Below are 18,800 nucleotides of genomic sequence, written 5' to 3' on the forward strand. Positions count from 1 at the left end.
AAAAAAAATGCCTCCAGGAGCAGTGGATTCCTAGTGCCAGCACCAATCCCCAGTGATAACCCTATCCAAAAGGGAAAAAAGATTATTTTGTTCAGGGTCAGGTGCTGGTGGTGCAACAGGTTGTGAGGACATGTTACCGTGCGCAAAGATCCAGGTTCAAGCCCCTGGTCCCCACCTTCAAGGCGGAAGCTTCACAAGCAAAAAGGCAGTACTACAGATGTCTCTTTTTCTCTTTCTCCCTCTCTCCTCTTTCTCTCGCAATCTCTCTCTGTTGCTATCAAGTAATTTAAAAAATTACCATGTTCACAACAGTGGTAACACCTTTGCTTCCTCCTGTCACTCTGCCAGGCTTTGTGCTAGCAGTCAGCATGCATCACTGCATGATGTTCTCACTCCACTCTGAGGCAAGAGTAGTCATTCCCCATTTTATAACTGAGGACCTCAAAAGTATAGTCAGGTGTAATTAACTCTAAAGACTGGAGCTCCATTCTCTTGCCTCCCAGAGGCCTCAAATGTCAGTGATAATTAGACCAGTTTTCCATCCCAATTTTTATTTTCATTTGCCACCAGGATTATTGCTAGGGCTTGGTTTCTGTATAAATCCACTGCTCCTGGCAGCCATGCTTCCCTCCTCCTTCTTTTGCTTTCTTTCTTTCTTTCTTTTTTTTTTCCATTTCTTTTCATTCTTCTTTTTCTTTTCTATTTTTTTTTTTTTTTGGTTGTTGTTCTTCTATATAACAGAGTAGAGAAGAATTAAGAGAGCCAGGGGGAATGGAGAGGGAAAGAAAAGGAGACATTTGTGGACCTACTTCATGCTTACAAAGTTTGCCCCTACAGGTGGAAGCCAGGGGCTTAAATCCAGGTCCTTGAGTAGACGTGCACCACCACCCAGCCTCATAGTTTCACACTTTAAACCAAACCTGTGGGCTTTCTCTGCAGCTAAGGACAGAGAACAGGGGTTCTTCTCAACTAAGCAGATGTTAACTTGTCACAGGAATGACCATTCTTCCTGGTTTGCTTCTTGGGAGGGGTAGTTCCAGGGTGAGGTGAAAGAAAGAAGGAAAGGCCCAAGAAAACAGGCTAAAAAGAGTCAGGGTTCTGGAGTATCCTGCTAGTTCTGATGCGGATCATGTCTTGGGCTTGAGGGGGGATTTGGAAAGTGATGTTAAAATGACAGGAGCCAGGGGCCGGGTGGTAGATCAGCAGGTTAAGCGCACATGGTACGAAGCATAAGGACTGGCGTAAGGATCCCAGTTTGAGCCCCTGGCTCCTCGGGTGGTAGCTCAGCAGGTTAAGCGCACATGGCACGAAGCATAAGGACTGGCGTAAGGATCCCAATTTGAGCCCCTGGCTCCTCACCTGCAGGGGGGTCACTTCACAAAGGGAGAAGCAGGTCTGCAGGTGTCTGTCTTTCTCTCTCTGTCTTCCCCTCATCTCTCAATTTCTCTCTGTCCTATCCAACAACAATAGCAGTAATAACAATAACAACAACAAGGGCAACAAAAATTGGAAAAAATAACCACCAGGAGCAATGGATTCATAGTGCAGGTACTGAGCCCCAGCAATGACCCTGAAGGTAAAAAAAAAAAAAAAAAAAGGCATGAGCCCTAGAAACTTCAAATGGGAAATGTATGGCAAGGAACAAGTATTTTCCATACCATGCCTAGGAGGTCCATTTGTTTAAATATCTTATAAAAGCTATTTGAGGCCATTTGTTGGTGGTGGAGATGTGATGTGTTAGAAAGAGAAGACACTTGTGGGGGCCAGCTGATGGCACACCTGGCTAAGCGCTCATAGTACTGAGCACAGGGACCTGCACAAGGCTCTGGGTTGGAGCTCCTGGCTCCCCACCTGCAGGGGACAATGCCTCACAAGCAGCGAAGCAGAGCTGCAGGTGTCCATCTTTCTCTCTCCCTCTCTATCTCCCTCCTCTTCTCTCAATTTCTCTCTGTCCTATCCAATAAGATGAAAAAAAAAATGGCCACCAGAGCAGTGGATTCAGAGTGCTGGCACTGAGCCACAATGATAACCCTGGAATCAAAAGAAAGAAAAAGAAAAAGAAAGAACCCTCCTGCACTGCTGGTGGGAATGTCAATTGGTCCAGCCTCTGTGCAGAACAGTCTGGAGAACTCTCAGAAGGCTAGATAGAAGTGGGCCTACCCTATGACCCTGCAATTCCTCTGTGGGGGGATATATCCTAAAGAACCCAACACACCCATCCAAAAAGATTTGTGTATACCTATGTTCATAGCAGCACAATTTGTAATAGCCAAAACCTGGAAGCAACCTGGCTGTCCAGCAACAGATGAGTGGCTGAGCAAGTTGTGGTCTATGTACACACTGGAATACTACTCAGCTATTAAAAATGGTAAATTCACCTTCTTCACCCCATCTTGGATGGAACTTGAAGATATCATGTTAAGTGAGATAAAAGAAGGATGACTGTGGGCGGGGGAGACAGCATAATGGTTATGCAAACAGACTCTGATGCCTGAGGCTCCTAAGTCTCAGGTTCAATCCCCCGCACCACCATAAGCCAGAGCTGAGCAGTGCTCTGGTGTTTCTCTGTGTGTGTGTGTCTCTCTCTCTTCATCTCTCTCAAAAAAATAAAAAATTAATAAAAAATTAAAAATAAATAAATAAATAATCAAGTATTAAGAAAAAAAAGAAGAAGGATGACTATGGGATGATCTCACTCACAGGCAGAAGTTCAAAATCAAGATCAGAAGGGAAAACACAAAGCAGAACTTGGACTGGAGTTGGTGTATTGCACCAACATAAAAGACTCTGGGTATGGGGGTGGGGGGTGGGGAAGGTTCAGGTCCTGGAACATGATAGAAGAGGACCTAAAGTGGATTAAATCGTTATGTGGAAAGCTGAGACATGTTATGCATGTACAAACTCTTGTATTTGACTGTTGACTGTAAACCATCAATCCCCCACAATAAAGAAAATTTTAAAAAAAGATCCTTTCTGACACCCTTGGAGTCATGGCTAAAGTGGGAATTGCCCAGGTGACTGGAAGATCAACACTGGGTTCAAGTAGCAGCTGCCCAGGGCTGCCCACCGCCCACATGCTCCACTTGTTAGCAAATCCACAGTCCCTTGGAATCTCTTGGAGATATGGTGGAGCTCTCAGAATTTGGCTGACTTTCAAGTAGTGATACCTTTGAACTTATATTTCCATTAGAAAATGACTACTTCCTCAAAGGTGAGGAAGTAGTTGAGACCTGAAGCGAAAATTAACTATTTATTTATAACGGAAAATAAATGATTCAAAAATCCTGTAAAGAAGTCTCCTCTCCCCCCTCCACCTAACCCTCCATTTTTAAAAAATATTTTATTGGGAGTCAGGCTGTAGCACAGCGGGTTAAGCGCAGATGGCACAAAGCACAAGGACCGGCATAAGGATCCCGGTTTGAACCCCGGCTCCCCACCTGCAGAGGAGTCGCTTCATAGGCGGTGAAGCAGGTCTGCAGGTGTCTATCTTTCTCTCCTCCTCTCTGTCTTCCCCTCCTCTCTCCATTTCTCTCTGTCCTATCCAACAACGACAACAACAATAATAACTACAACAATAAAACAACAAGGGCAACAAAAGGGAATAAATATTTAAAATATATATATATATTATTTACTTATTTTCCTTTTTTGTTGCTTTGTTGTTTTTATCATTGTTGTGGTTATTATTGTTGTTGTTATTGATGCTGTTGTTGGATAGGACAGAGAGAAATGGAAAGAGGAGGGGAAGACAGAGACCGAGAGAGAAAGACAGATACCTGCAGACCTGCTTCACCGCTTGTGAAGCAACCCCCTGCAGGTGGGGAGCTGGGGGCTCGAACTGGGATCCTTATGCCAGTCCTCAAGTTTTGCACCATGTGCTCTTAACCTGCTGTGCTACAGCCCGATGCCCCTCCTCAACCCTCCATTTCTTTTTTTTTTTTTAATTTCTTTATGGGGGAATTAATGTTTTATATTCAACAGTAAATACAATAGTTTGTACATGCATAACATCTCCCAGTTTTCCATGTAACAATACAGCCCCCACTAGGTCCTCTGTCATCCTTTTTGGACCTGTATTCTCTCCCCCACCCACCCCAGAGTCTTTTACTTTGGTGCAATACACCAATTCCAGTTCAGGTTCTACTTGTGTTTTTTCTTCTGATCTTGTTTTAAATTTCTGCTTGAGAGTGAGATCATCCCATATTCATCTTTCTGTTTCTGACTTATTTCATGTAACATGATTTTTTCAAAGCTCCATCCAAGATTGGTTAAAAATATCATCATTTTTAATAGCTGAGTAGTATTCCATTGTGTATATATACTACAACTTGCTCAGCCACTTATCTGTTGTTGGACACCTGGGTTGCTTCCAGGTTTTGGCTATTACAAATTGTGCTGCTCAGAACATATGTATACACAGGTCTTTTTGGATAGATGTGTTGGTTCCTTAGGATATATACCCAGGAGAGGAACTGTAGGGTCATAGGGTAGGTCCATTTCTAGCCTTCTCCAGAATGCTCTCCACAGAGGCTGGACCAATTTACATTCCCACTAGCAGTGTAGGAGGGTTCCTTTGACCCCACAACCTCTCCAGCATTTGCTGCTGTTACCTTTTCTGATGTATGACATTCTCACAGGAGTGAAGTGGTATCTCATTGTTGTCTTTATTTGCACTTCTCTGATAAGCAAAGACTTGGAGCATTTTTTCATGCGTCTCTCAGCTTTTTGTATCTCTTCTGTGGTGAATATTCATTTCTATGCTTCATAGAAGTCCCAAGTCTGCTTGTCTACTGTGGCATGTTGCAATACTTCGAGTATGGTCGTCGATGTGAAGTCAAGTAATTACTAAAATGTTTTATAGAATGGACTCATTTAAACAGTGCTTGACTGTGTATTTCATACACACACACACACACACACACACACACACACACACTATACTCAAGTGGAGGAACTTCAGTACTTTAGATGCCAGTAGAAGAGGTAGTGATTATGTAGCATATAACCCCAGAATTGCATTCTTTGTAAAGGGAGGCAATTGTTTTTCCTTTTAAATACTTAGCATAGGGAGTGAGACAAATAAAAATGTTGGTTTCTTACAGCAGTGGCCAGATTTAGTTGTCACTACCATTCTTTACCTGTCTTACTGGGTTTTCTGTTCAATCACGACTAAATTTTATTCCTCAGTAGTAAAATTCCAAATGTAGTGAAGAGAAAAAGAAATGAAACTGTTAAATTGGGATTGATTGCCTGGTTTCTGAAAACTACAATATTTATCAATAAATATTTTGTAGAAAAGAAGGTAGTATAGGGGCCAGGTGGTGGCACACCTGGTTAATCACACATAGTACTAAGAGCAAGGGACCCATGCTGGATCCGGGTTTGTGCCCTTGGCTCCCCACCAGCAAGGCGAATTCTTCACAAGTGGTAAGTAGGTGTCTGTTTCTCTCCCTTTCTATCTCCCCTCCCCTTTCAATTTCTCTCTGTCCTATCCAATAAAATGGAAAAAAAAAAAAAGGCTGCCCGATCAGTGGATTCATAGTGCCAGCATTGAGCCCCAGTGCTAACTCTGGAGGGAAAATCAAGTTTGCATAGTGTCCCCCATGTGACTGAAATAAAATCATCATTAAAGTTGGACTCTGTCCTCTTCCAGCCTTCTGTATGCTTCCAGGCACCCATGAAGCCACCAAGCAGTAAAAACCTCCTCCTTCTCCCTCTGTGCAAACAGATGTGCTTCTTGTGCAGCCCCAAAATGGAAGCTTCACTGTTCCACTATCTTTCAAAGGAGCACTGAGTTAGTTGTCTTTTTATGGTGGTGGTGGTGGTGGTGGTGGTGGTGGTGGTTTGGTCTGTCTGTGATGTGGTTCAGAAATGATGCGTTAGGAAACCAAGGAATAGCTCTCCACTCTGCGAAGTGACTTGAAGAGCAAGCACCAGAGCAATCCTCTCACAGTTGCAGGGAAATGAGCACCATTCCATCTCCTGGCAGAGAGGAACTAAAAGTTGGCTCACCCACTTGAGCATTTCCTCCAGAAGTTTCTGCCAACCTTGCTGCTCATTCTAAGAGAAGACGTGGATCCTGGGATGTCAACCAGAATGGCAAATAGGCATTCCCTCATACACCACATCCACTGATTTACACGATTTCCCTGGAACTCTCTGCTGAGAATTCTCTGGGAAGACTGGTGCCGCATTATGGCACACATTTTTTTTTCATGCCCTAGATGTCATTAGTAAGGGAATTTTGAGATGATAATTTTATGGCTGCTAGCATGCTCAGTTCATTAATGAGCCCTAATACTTCAAAAATCAGTAACAGGAAATATCTTGTCAAAATCAGCTGTCTGATTACCTGCTTGCTCTATGTAACTATTCCAAAATTGTAATAAGACATTTGGAAAAGCCACATTGTGGCTTACAGAAAAGCTTATTGACTCTTCTACAAAGAATTATTATAAATCAATACTTACTGGATCCCCTCCAGAGGCAAATGAAATAGACTGCATGTGATGATTTGCAATAATCTGGAAAACATAAACAAATGAAACATGCATGATGAAAAAGAATTACCTTTTTGTAGTTCATACAATTTAACAGTTAAGGGTATATGTTTGTTTTTGTCTGTGTGAAACCACTCTGCCCACATCCTAGAATAGTATCACTTAGACCCCTAGGTTCAGGTGGGCTTGATATAACCATCTTGCAGTCCTTCTCCTTGTGGGTGGATGGATATTAGATCCAAGTCTCTCAGGAAGTACATCCTGGGGACCTGATATCAAGGCACTTGGTTGAGTGCATGTGTTACCATGCACAAGGACCAGGGTTCAAGCTCCCAGTCCTCACCTGTAAGTGAAAATCTTCACAAGTAGAGAAGCAGTGTTATAGGTCTCGGTGTCTTCCTCTTCCTCTCTCTCTCTCCCTCTCTCTCTCCCTCTCTCTCTCCCCCCTCTCTTTCTCTCCCTCTCTCTACCTTCTTTACCTCTACCTACCTAGTACCTCTCTCTCTCTCCTCTCAATTTCTATCTGTGCTATCAAGTAATAAATAAGTTTTGAGAAAAAGAAGACCAAGTAATTCTACTCTGTGATGAATGCTCAGTAGAATGGTGTAAGCATGTACATCAAAAGATATTCTCAAGAAGACAACTGCTGTCCTGTTCATGAAAATCCCAAGCCAGAAACAATCATAGTGATGACTATTGTGATAGTCAAGCAGTGGGCACCAGTGCACAGCAGTACCTGGGATCCTGGGCAAATGAAGTCAGACACAAAAATATACTGCAGAGTTTAATTTACATCAAATTCAAACCAGGGAAGATGGTTTCACACCATGTGAAGGCAGGAGAGTGGTGACTTCTGGGGCAAAAGAAGAGAAAGCAGGTGGTTTTCTACAATCCTTCAAATGTTTCTCTGTCTGGGTAGTAGTTACATAGATATGTTCATTTTGTGATTACCAAGCTGTACACTCAAGATCTGTCCACTTTCCTACATTGTTTTCTATGGTTATAGCTCAGTTAAAATAATTACTAAAAGCAAAATCACTATACAATGATCAAGGTTATCCCCATATTTCAGCAACTGCAAATTAAGACACTATATGGAAGGGTGAAGCATTTTTTTTAAAGAAAAAGAAAAGGAGACCAAATTTTCCTTTTTAGTAGGTCTTACTATAAGCCAGTAGAAAGTCATTAGAATGCAATACAAAGGGCTGGAGAGACAGCATAATGGTTCTGCTAAAGGCTTTCATGCCTGAGGCTCTGTGGTCCCAGGTTCAATTTCAAGCATCACCAGCAAGCCAGGGCTGAGCAGTGCTCTGGTCTCTCTCAGTAAAATAAATAAAATATTTTTTAAAAAAAGAAAATGAGAATATAATACAAAGTCTAAAAACAGACACACACATTCATGGATTTTAAGTCTATGATAAATGTGGTTCCACATAGCAGACAAAAGGGCAGTGATCAAATTAGTAGAGTGGCTGAATTCGCTATTTATATATATGGGAAATGTATTAATAGATTCTGCCTTCATGTTATTTATAGATATACATGTCAGATTCATAAAAGAGCTATAAAACATCAGCAGACAGAAAAAAAGATTATACTTGTGGTGGCTGAGGTAGGAACAGCCATCTTAATAGAAAAAAAATCTTTAGACTTGATTATATAATAATTCAGTTCTAAACCTTTATTTAAGAAATTGACTCCTAAGAGCCTGGAGATAGCTCATCTAGGAAGGTGTCTGCTTTCTCATGCTGGCAGCCCAGGCCACCAAGGTACTGTGTCTCTGTCTCTCCTTTTCTATTCAAAAAAGGCCAGGTGCAAAGCAATGAAGCACAGGTGACAACAAAAGAAAGGAAAAAGAGAAAGAAAAGGAGACCAAATTTTCCTTTTTAGTAGGTCTTACTATAAGCCAGTAGAAATTCATTAGAATGCAATACATTCTAAAGGGCTGGGAAGACAGCATAATGGTTCTGCTAAAGACTTTCATGCCTGAGGCTCTGCGGTCCCAGGTTCAATTTCAAGCATCACCAGCAAGCCAGGGCTGAGCAGTGCTCTGGTAGGAAGGAAGCAAGGAAGGAAGGAAGAGAGAGAGAGAACGAAAAAGGACTCCTAAGACAGGAGAAACAACAGGTAGAGAGAATATATTTACAATATGCACAATAAAACATGCATATAGTTCATCATGATGTTCTGCAAGTAGACCAAAAATGAAATCATTTGATTTCCAGAAGTAATAAAAAATAAACATTTCCAAGAAAGCAAGGTTATGGAAAATAAAACAGGATGGTACCAAACTGATTAAAAAAAAATCAAAAAACACAAAGCATGTGTAGGTAGCAACGGTGTTGGTATTTCCACAGACTATTGGCTAAAGCCTCAATTCGGAGAGCAACTTTGAAGAACACTTTGAGAACTCATTAAAATTGAAATGTGCATAACCTATTATTCCACCTCTCTTTTAGGTTTTATTTTAGAGAAACACTGTCGTGGGTGCATACGCATTTGATAATAGTTTATGGTGTTAAGAGCCACAAATTATTTGTTCACAGGTCAACTAATGGTATTGATACACTAACAGAATGTTATGCAAAAAAAATTACAGTAGCAAAGTTAAATCTTCAAGATCTTGCTGAGGGCTTATTTTCTCAGTTGAATAGAGAGCTGTGGAGTTTTTTTTTTTTTTTTTCCCAGTAGTACATATAGCTTTGTAAATTCAAAGAAGGATTAAAGAATACACATCAAGTCAACAATAGTGCGACATTGCTGCCTAAGAAGAGAAATGGAAGCAAGCATTCACTCTTTTTTTTTTTTTAAGGAAGACGGGCAATGCGTTTATTTGTGAATTCAACTTTTCTTTTTTCCTAGAATGGGAAAAACATAAGAACTGGGTGGGCCAGTTCTCAACGAAATGATGTGGGGTCCTCGAACCCTTGTATGGTTTGGAGAGCTAGATTTAGAAGTTACTGGCGCCCTGACAATAAGTGGTTAAAACCTGGGAGCAGAAGAGGGAGGAAGCCTGAGAGGGGAGGGGGTGGGCAGGGAGGATGGGGAAGGCGGAGGAGGAGAAGGGAGAGAATGGGAGGACCAGGAGCCACGTATTCGGTCTTACTGAGCAGAATGGTGATGTCAGGCGGAGGACTCAGTAATGCTCTTTCTTATACGTGTAATCGCGGGGTATAGAGTTCGAACCAAAGCAAACACTGACTGCAACCCCCTTCCTGGCCCCCAACCCAAGGCAGCCCGGGCCCCACAGCCTCACGGGAGCTGGAGCGGGAGAAGAGGGGAGGGCGAGCGGGAGCGGGAGCGGGTGTCACGCAGGCGCTCCACCAGGTTACGTAAGCGCCCAGGTCCGCGCAGGCGCAACACCGCACCGCCGCGTAGCTGCGATCAGGCTGCAAACACTGGGCGAGAGAGAGAGAGGTTGAGAATCTGAGCTGCTTTGCTTTGCACAATGTCGGAGATGAACGTGCTGTGCGAGCTCTACGAAGAATGCAATGACCTGCAGATGGATGTGATGCCGGGGGACAGCGACCTGCCGCAGATGGAGGTAGGCGGCGGCGGGAGTCGGGAGCCATCCCTGAACCGCTCTCGCCACGGGGCCCTGCTGCTGCTGGAGGAGGAAGGCCCGATGGAGGAGGAGGCGGCGGCGGCGGCGGCGGCGGCCCAGCCCATGGCGGAGCCCCGAGGGGGACGAGCCCGGCCCTGCCCTGCGGAGCATCTCGGCCTGCTCGCCAGCGCTGAATTCGACAGCGAGGACGACGGCGAGGAATTTGATGACTGGGAGGACGACTACGATTATCCCGAAGAGGAGCCGCTGAGCGGTGCGGGCTACAGAGTATCTGCCGCCCTGGAAGAAGCCAACAAGATGTTTCTGAGAACATCCAGAGCCCGAGAAGCGGCTCTGGATGGCGGCTTCCAAATGCATTATGAGAAAACCCCCTTCGATCAGTTAGCTTTCATCGAAGAGCTTTTTTCACTGATGGTTGTCAATCGCCTGACCGAAGAACTCGGCTGTGATGAGATCATTGACAGAGAGTAATTAAATGCTGCTAAAAAAAAAAAAAAAAAAATAGAGGAGGAAACTACTGGAGAGACCTAACATTCCACTGTCTCTTTGGGTTCATGCCAAACAGTTTCGTGCCAATGAAAAACTTAACCTCAAAAAAAATTTTTTTCCCCTTTGTATTGCAGATTGGAATAGGGCAGTGACTGCTCAGTTGTGAAAAAAAGGAAAAGAATCATTCAAAGAAAAGGACTCTTAGGACTTTTCAAGAACATCCTGAACCGCCTATGGCTTTGACTTTGTTATTGGTGAGATTATTATTTCCCTTTCATTGGAGAAAAAGGTCCTTCTTATTTCACTGTTAAGGAATGGTATTTACAACGCTTCGTGATCAAGAAAAGCTGCCAGTACAAGCGCCCACTGACTAACTGCAGGACAAGAAGTAATATTTCCAATTTAGGACATGAGATGTCTGAGTTATTTGGACTGAAAGTCTATTAAGAAGACTTTGAAGATTCCACTTGGTGATCTATTCAAACGATAGTTACTGGAGGTTAAAATTTTACTGTAAGATAAATTGAGAATTCCTTAGTATCCCAAAAGAATAAGCAATCCCCCCCAAAATATGTATCATATGTGCTTGTATCTGAAAAATGTGTTTCTAAGAGCATCTGAAACTTTGTATATGCATCTTGATCATTTATAAACTAGTGTGATCTGTGATTCAACAATATTCATTGCCTTGACCATTTTTAAAAGTCAGAATTATGATGCCCTTAATAAAGTTTTAGATTTAGACACTAAAATGTATGCCAAAGTACTAAGAAAATGATTTCTCACATCCTTATGTACTAGAGAAATTTTCTGTTTTATTTGCTGTCTGTTTTTCATTTACCTTCACAGGCAAGAGACTTTGGCTGAGCTTCATATCCTAAGAACTGTTATGTGAAAAATTGCCAATTAAAAGGAAAGCCCTATATCTGAAAAAGATTTTATGAACAACATGCTGTCAATCTTCAAAGGTTTTCAAATCTGCCCAGAAGTCCACCTCAGTGTCTGGTTTCCCCTCTGTCTCCTCCTCTAATTCAGCTTGTTATTGGCTCTGCACCAGCATTCAAGATAATAAAGTTTCTTGTTCTGTGTATTTTGTTTGGCTGATAATATTTCATATATACTTTACTTTATGGTATATGGAAGTATGGTTGTAACCACATTATTGTTTAAATTTCACCACAAGGGAAAAGTGTAGCAACTACAAATATTTGATTTGCAAATTTGGGTAAATTGAGATGATAGGAATTAATATATAGGAATTAACTAATGTGTATGTGCCAACCTAGGACAACCTACTCTATCAATGAGCATCTTGTAGTGATTATTTTGTTAAAATATTAAAGCTCGACATTTTTGCTACATCTGTTATCCTACATGCATATGCTAACCTTCTGACAGATCATGTTAATAGGCTATGCCCAGTAAAACAGTAAGCCGGCAAGTCTTATCAATAAAAGGGTAGCAGATACTCCTACTACATTATGGCAGGAGACACATTTAATACAAGACAACTACAGTGTTTAGTGTTAAAGTCATCCATTTTTTTTTTTTTGGTGGGGGGGGAAATCTTCTCTTTATAGTAAAGGACTGACAAGGGTGTTTAGAGCCACTCAAGCAAAAGCCTGGTTGGGAGGTGTAGAGGTAAAAATAGATGTGAGAAAGACTAGATGGGAGGCAAAATATGAGCACTTAAGTATCTTAATCCTCCTGCCTCTCCCATATCTCACTTTCACTTGATTTCCAAATAGCTTGTAGTTGGCATTCAGATGAATCTGGGTAGGGAGCTTGTTGCTTTGTGTGTTGTGAATGAGCAGGGTCCTGAAGGAGAAAAAGAAAAAAAAAATAATAATAGAGGATGCCAGTACATGATAAACTAGCTACTTTTATTTACCACCAGATAAAGATGCTGGGGAGTAAACCTAGAAAAGCCAAGATTAAAGAATGGGGAGGTATTATTTCATTTCTGTCAGGAAATTGTGAGTATTGAGACCCTCCCTGCCTGCAGGGTATTACATTTCTCTCTGGAACTGAGGTGAAAGTAAGAGGAGGGGAGTAGAAAAAACACTTCCCTATAGGGTTTGAAGTCTCCTGTGAGGAAGAAGACCTGGACCACCAGTGGATTCTTCTGATTGTTGGTTTGAAAAAATGTTGGCAGTGACCTGACAGGCCACTGCAATTCATCTTTGGGATATAAAATAGTTCTGATTTATTTGTATTATTTTTGTAGATTTGTTTAATATGAGAGAGGAGAGGAAAAGGTAGACTGGAGGAGACACAGCTCAGCTCTGGCATAAGGTAGTGTTTGGGATTCAATCTGCAGCTTCTGGGGCTTTAAACATATAAACTGGTGCCCTAACAGGCTGAATCATATACAGTTGTCACAGACTGGGACCTATCTGCTCCAAATCTGGACTCCACTACATACTATTTCTGTGCCTGTTTCAATTAATCCCTTCGCCTCAGGGTCCTAATCTGAAAATTGGGATAGTTAGATGCCTTATAAACTATGAGGATTAGCTGAAGATTAGATGACAAAAGAGATGATAGATATGTAGATAGATTAGATATAGATAGGCATGCAGGCAGGCAGTAGGTTCTGGGGAAATTCATCCCTTGATTTGATGATGGTTGAAAGGGTAAGGATCTAGAGTGGGAAGTAGAAACTAAGAAGCAGCTAATGAGTACCTCGTGTGGCCTGGGGTCAGGTTTCTGGTTTTTATTACAAATGTATCCATCAGTATGATAAATGTTTGATCAGATGTCCCCACCGGCTACCCACATACATGGATCTATTAAGGCTGCCTCATGCTCATAATTTTTAAATTTATTAACATATCATAATCCAGAGGGAGTAGTAAAGCCCCCAAATTCCCATCCTTTATTATTTTTTTCCAAAAGATCTGGAAGTCTTTGGCCAATCGCAACCTTAGGGAGAGCATCTAATTCACCTTTGTGTTGGGAGTGTATTCTGTTTGCTTGCTCCCCAGTGCTGTCTCCCCAGCCTGGAGGCCAAGTGACACCATTTATCACTGTATCTATACCATTGTTTTCTCTTGCATCTTGATAATGAATTACTGCCTTGGTCTTTGTAGTCAATTGAATTGGTCTCTCACTGAGATAAAAGCATGTTTCCATTTTCCACCTGTGTTATCTTTTCTCTGTACTCCCCTTCTTAATTTCAGCAGCTCTTCAAGAGGGCTGGTAGTATAGAAATGAATAAGGGAATTCTTAAAATTATCTGGGAATGAATAAACTCTTTTAAAAAGACAACAATGAGATAACACTTCACCCCTGTGAAAAGGTCATATATCAGAAATAATAGCAACAACAAATGTCTGAGAGGCTGTGGGGGCAAATGAACCCTCCTGCACTGCTAGTAGGAATGTAAATTGGTCCAACCTCTGTGGAGAGCAGTGTGGAGAATTCTCATAAGGTTAGGAATGGTCCTACCTTATCACTCAGCAGTTCCCTTCCTGAGGCTATATCCTAAAGAGTCAAACACACCCAAAGAGATTTGTGTATACGTCTGTTCATAGCAGCACAATTTATAATAGCCAAAATCTGGAAACCACCTAGGTGTCCAACAACAGGTAAGTGGCTGAGAAAATTGTAGTATATAACACAATGGAATCCTATTCACCTTCTTCACTCCATCTTGAATGGGTTTTGAAGAAATCATATTAAGTGAGACAAACCAGAAAGAGAAGCATGAACATGGAATGACCCCACTCAAAACAGAAGTTGAGAAATAATAACAGAAAGGAAACAAAGCAGAACTTGGACTGGGTTTGGAATATTGCACCAAAGTAAAGGACTCTGGGATGGGAGGGGACTGTGGCTTATCAGGTCCACCGCAGGAGGGGTGGGACTAGGGACACAGACTTTTGGTGGTGGGAACAGTGTTAAACTACACTCTTATTAACGTATAATCTTATAAATCACTATTCAATATGTCAGGGGGGAGACAGATTCAATGTCTCAAGGCTGTTAACTATCCTAAATTTCAGTTTTGTCTAAGCACCTAGTGTTTCAATATTGTAAACTTACTGAATATTGAAATTGAGCTTAAATTGTTAAATAATTTCTAAAATAACCTTTTTCCCCCAAATATCAAGTTACTTACAATATTAGACCAGATAGTACAGAATCAATTGGTCCTGTCATTTCTCCTCCTCTTCCTCCTCCTAGGAATATATATATAGTAGATAGCACTACAAATTGTGCTGCTATGAACAGAGGTATACACAAATCTCTTTGGGTGAGTGTGTTTGACTCTTTAGGATATAGCCCCTGGAAGGGAACTGCTGAGTGATAAGGTAGGACCATTCCTATAGAGTTATTTGTAGATAGCACTGAATGACATAAATCATGGTGGGGTCAAATATGATATGGTAAATCCTAACCATAGGATTTTCAAAGTGAACCAAACTCGATAGTAACTTGGTTATAGTAATAATTATCTACTGTCTTTTTAAACTCTAAGGCTACAAGGAACCTTCCTGTTCTCTTCAAAAATCAGTATTTCTCCCAGTCCTGGAACCTCTGGGACTTTGCTGTATTTCTTAATCCCCTCCTTGATCCCCTACCCTGTCCTACTGCCTCTGATGACCTCAACTAAATAATGCAACCAGTGCCATGAAGCCACATTATGCTGCCACTGCCTCTTCACTTCAGATGTATCCAGAAACATCAAGCCTGAGATGTCAATCTTCCAACTCCAATAACCTGGTGAGAGCTTTCCTAACACATCAGACTACCTAGTTGCATTTCAAGTAGCACACTCTGTAACGAAGTTACAGACCCTAGATATAGACTGGGGCCTAGGAGACTGGGTACATGTATACCCATAACCATAAATTAGGGGCAACTATGTAAAAGTGCTTAATAGTCCTCTGTGATTAGACTTAGACCTAATAAGCTTGGCAAGCAAGTAGAAAAGCCAAAAAAAAAAAGGACACCATACATTGTCTAATCAAATATTTACAGGTTAGACCTAAAAGGTTAGGAGGTTACACCTCCTCCATGACTTCCCTCTAACACTCTATCTACTAAACCAACTACACAAAAGAAAGTAAGTAAAATGTATCTCCTAATCTCCTGACAGTATCAGCATTATTGTTGCCCCCTGATAATCTTAGAAGAAACACTGTATACTCCTGGCCAGGAAATATACTGGCAAAAATATATGTATCATCCAAAGGACAATTATTGACGCTATGACAACTTTTATTAGACTCATAAAACAAATAAACACAGTAAAATTTAAGGTTAACTTAAGACTACACTAAAACCCTAGTTCTATTTATTCCCTAACTTGAGGCCAGACCCCATAAACCTTATACCAGACGGGTATAACAATTGGCATTCAATGCTTTAACAACTGGGAGAAAGTTTAAGTTCCTCAGATAAAGAAGGGACTACAAAAGCTGGATAAGGGCTAGAGACTGGCTCACTTAATGATGGCCTTTTTGGTCACTACTAGGCCACCCCATCATCTAGGGCCCTAGTCAGGGAATCCTTGGATTCCCTCTAGACACTATGGGCCAAGACTTGTAATAGATCCCTCTCCCCGCCATCACTAGTCACTTCCATCATGAACATCATCATAACACCTCTTGGGAACCTCTCAAGGATCTTACCCTCACTATAAAGCAGCAATGGTAGGAACTGCCCCACTTTCCAAAGGAAGCTGGGTCATCCTACTCTACCTGGTCCTGAAATGAGTGCAGCCTAGAATGTTCCCAGCTGTGGCCATGGACTGTGAGCTCAGACTGACAGAGATGCAGAGGTTACATAGGCTCCTGTGCTAAATGTGAATATGTATGGACCCTGGGTCTGATCAATGGGGTAAACAGTTAATTGTATCTATATACTTTGTTCAAGTCTGGGAAGTATTCTGTGCCATAACCTAGCTTTCTAGTTCTATTTTCAACTTTGACACCATCTTCCCTGACGATATTTTTAGTCTTACCTGCATATTAGTTATCTAGCTTAGGCAAAAGAAATTAAAGTCATGCGCCCCTTGGAACATACCTAAAATAGACTTCCTAGCTTCTTTCTCTTGCCCTTATCCAGCTTTTGTAGTCCCTTCTTTATCTGGAAAGCTTAGACTTTCTCCCAGTTGTTAAAGCGTTGAGTGTCATTTGTTGTGTCCAGTCTGGAATTAGGTTTATGGGGTCTGGCTTCAAGTTAGGGAAGAAATAGACCCAGGGTTTTAGCATGGTCTAAGTTAACTTAATCTCATCTGCTCTATTCCTACTTTTTGGGTCCTGTTTATTGAACATTTTGTCTTGCTTTATATCTTACCACCTTTGAGCCACCAAGTTGCAGACACTACTATGATTCTATCCTGACTTCCCTGGTCAGACAATCTTACCAATATATCCCAGAACCCCACCTCTCTAGAGCCATAAGCCACTAAGGAAAGATAGAAACAGGCTCAGGGTATGGATTAACATGTCAACACCTATGTCTAGTGAAGAAGCAATTACAGAAGCCAGAACTCCTAGCTTCTGCACCCCAAAAAGAACTTTGTCCATACTCCCAGGGAGGGAGAAATGTTAAGGGAAGATGACTAGAGGGCTCTGAAGTCCAATTCCATCAGGACCTGGAGAGAAAAAGAGGAAAAAAGAAGAACATTCGGAAGTGGAAGTGGGTGTAGGTTTGACCTAGAGGGGAGGAGAGAGCAGGACCGTGGAATAAATGGGAACATATATGTATATGCATAGACAGACAGTTATAGAAGTAATAGTCAACCCACATCTGTGATCTTGGGAGAGCAACTGAGATTTCCAGTGGAGAAAACGGGAACTTGGAACTCTGGTGGTGGGGAATGTGTGTGGAATTATACCCCTGTTATCTTATAATTTGGGGACAGGGGTAAATAGCATAATGGTTATGCAAAGAGACTCTCATGCCTGAGGTTCCGAAGTCCCAGGTTCAATCCCCTATACCAACATAAACCAGAGCTGAACAGTGCTCTGGTAAGAAAAGAAAAGAAGAAGGAAGAAAGGAAGGAAGGATGTTGTGACCCCAACAGGAGTTTGGGACTATTAGCATACGGGTGACCATTAGCCTGAGGAGGAGACATAGAGGGGAATGCATAAAACGAGGGGCTCAGAGCAGCGCGTTCCCTTGGCCAGGTCACCCTCACCGCTGCACGCTTCTGTTGGTTTGGATTTTGGACTTATCCTCACACATGGTGGTCTTGGGTGGTTTGATTGCAGATTTTAGACTTTGCCTGTTCTCTTAACTAGAATCATTTCTTCATGATTATTGTGACTTTCTAAATAAATTCCTTATTGGTTTAATGTTAAACGGGTCTACGTGTTCTTGCAATAGAAGGAAGGAAAGAAGGAAGGAAGGAAGAAAGGAAGGAAGGAAGGAAGGAAGGAAGGAAGGAAGGAAGGAAGGAAGGAAAGAAGGAAGGGGAATAAATGTGACGTATCTTACCTACAAATGTTCTGTCATTTACAAATGTGTCTATAAACTTGAACCTTATTGTGTTTATAGTGCAAAGTATATCTTAGAAGTTAAGAGAAAGGCACTAGTATTTCTTTTGTGTTTATCTTATAACTTCAAAGGATGGTTTTAAGAATTTAATAAATCAGCTCTTTCTCATGCTCCATTCCTAAGGTCACATCTCCGCTGCCTTTATGCACTGAAACTTATGTTGCCCTTATGATGGGATGCATAACATTTTTTGAGCACAAGTATAATTGTGCAGCACCATTCCTTGTTTTCCCCAAGGCCTTCAGAACAGTTCAAGATTATTTTTAAAGATCAGCAGCCCCTAAGGCTGAGATCAAAGAGACCCCAACTTTTCCCTCCACTCCAGCAATGTGGTGAACGGAACCCCATTCCATGCCATGGAGCAGAAAAGATGTGAGTCATTCCCCCAGGCTACTACATCACTGCTAGAATTACTAGTAGCAGAAGCACACATTATCATGCTCAAGAACCTATGTTCAAGACCCCAGGCCCCACCTACAGTGGTGGTGGTGGGGAAGGAGGGTTTCACAGAAGGTGAAGCAGTGCTGCAGCGCTCTCTCTCTCTCTCTCTCTGTTTCTCTCTCTCTGTCTCTCTCTCTCTCTCCTGCCCCTTTCTCTTTCCTTCCCAGTTTCACTCAATCTTATCAAATAAAAATTAAAAAAAAGAGGAGGAGGGGTACAAATGGCTGCAAAGAGTGGTGGACTCGTTGTAGGCATGGACCCCAGTGATAACTCTGAAAGCAATTAAAAAAAAT

General features: G+C 41.8%; 2 protein-coding genes across 3 annotated transcripts in view; one reads left to right on the plus strand and one right to left on the minus strand.

Annotated features, from left to right (window-relative positions):
- Positions 1-18,800, minus strand: part of SHC4 (SHC adaptor protein 4) — a 151,171-nt gene that overhangs the window by 53,620 nt on the left and 78,751 nt on the right. For both annotated transcript variants that reach the window (XM_060174627.1, XM_060174626.1), the window contains exon 5: positions 6,471-6,524. In XM_060174627.1, the coding sequence (XP_060030610.1) occupies positions 6,471-6,524 (54 nt within the window). The remainder of the gene's footprint in view (positions 1-6,470; positions 6,525-18,800) is intronic.
- On the plus strand, positions 9,845-11,644 carry EID1 (EP300 interacting inhibitor of differentiation 1). The gene has a single exon (XM_007517323.3). It carries the CDS (start codon positions 9,949-9,951, stop codon positions 10,534-10,536), a length of 588 nt encoding a protein of 195 aa, XP_007517385.1. The 5' UTR covers positions 9,845-9,948; the 3' UTR covers positions 10,537-11,644.

Source organism: Erinaceus europaeus, chromosome 16, assembly GCF_950295315.1.
Source record: "Erinaceus europaeus chromosome 16, mEriEur2.1, whole genome shotgun sequence".
Lineage (NCBI taxonomy): Eukaryota > Metazoa > Chordata > Mammalia > Eulipotyphla > Erinaceidae > Erinaceus > Erinaceus europaeus.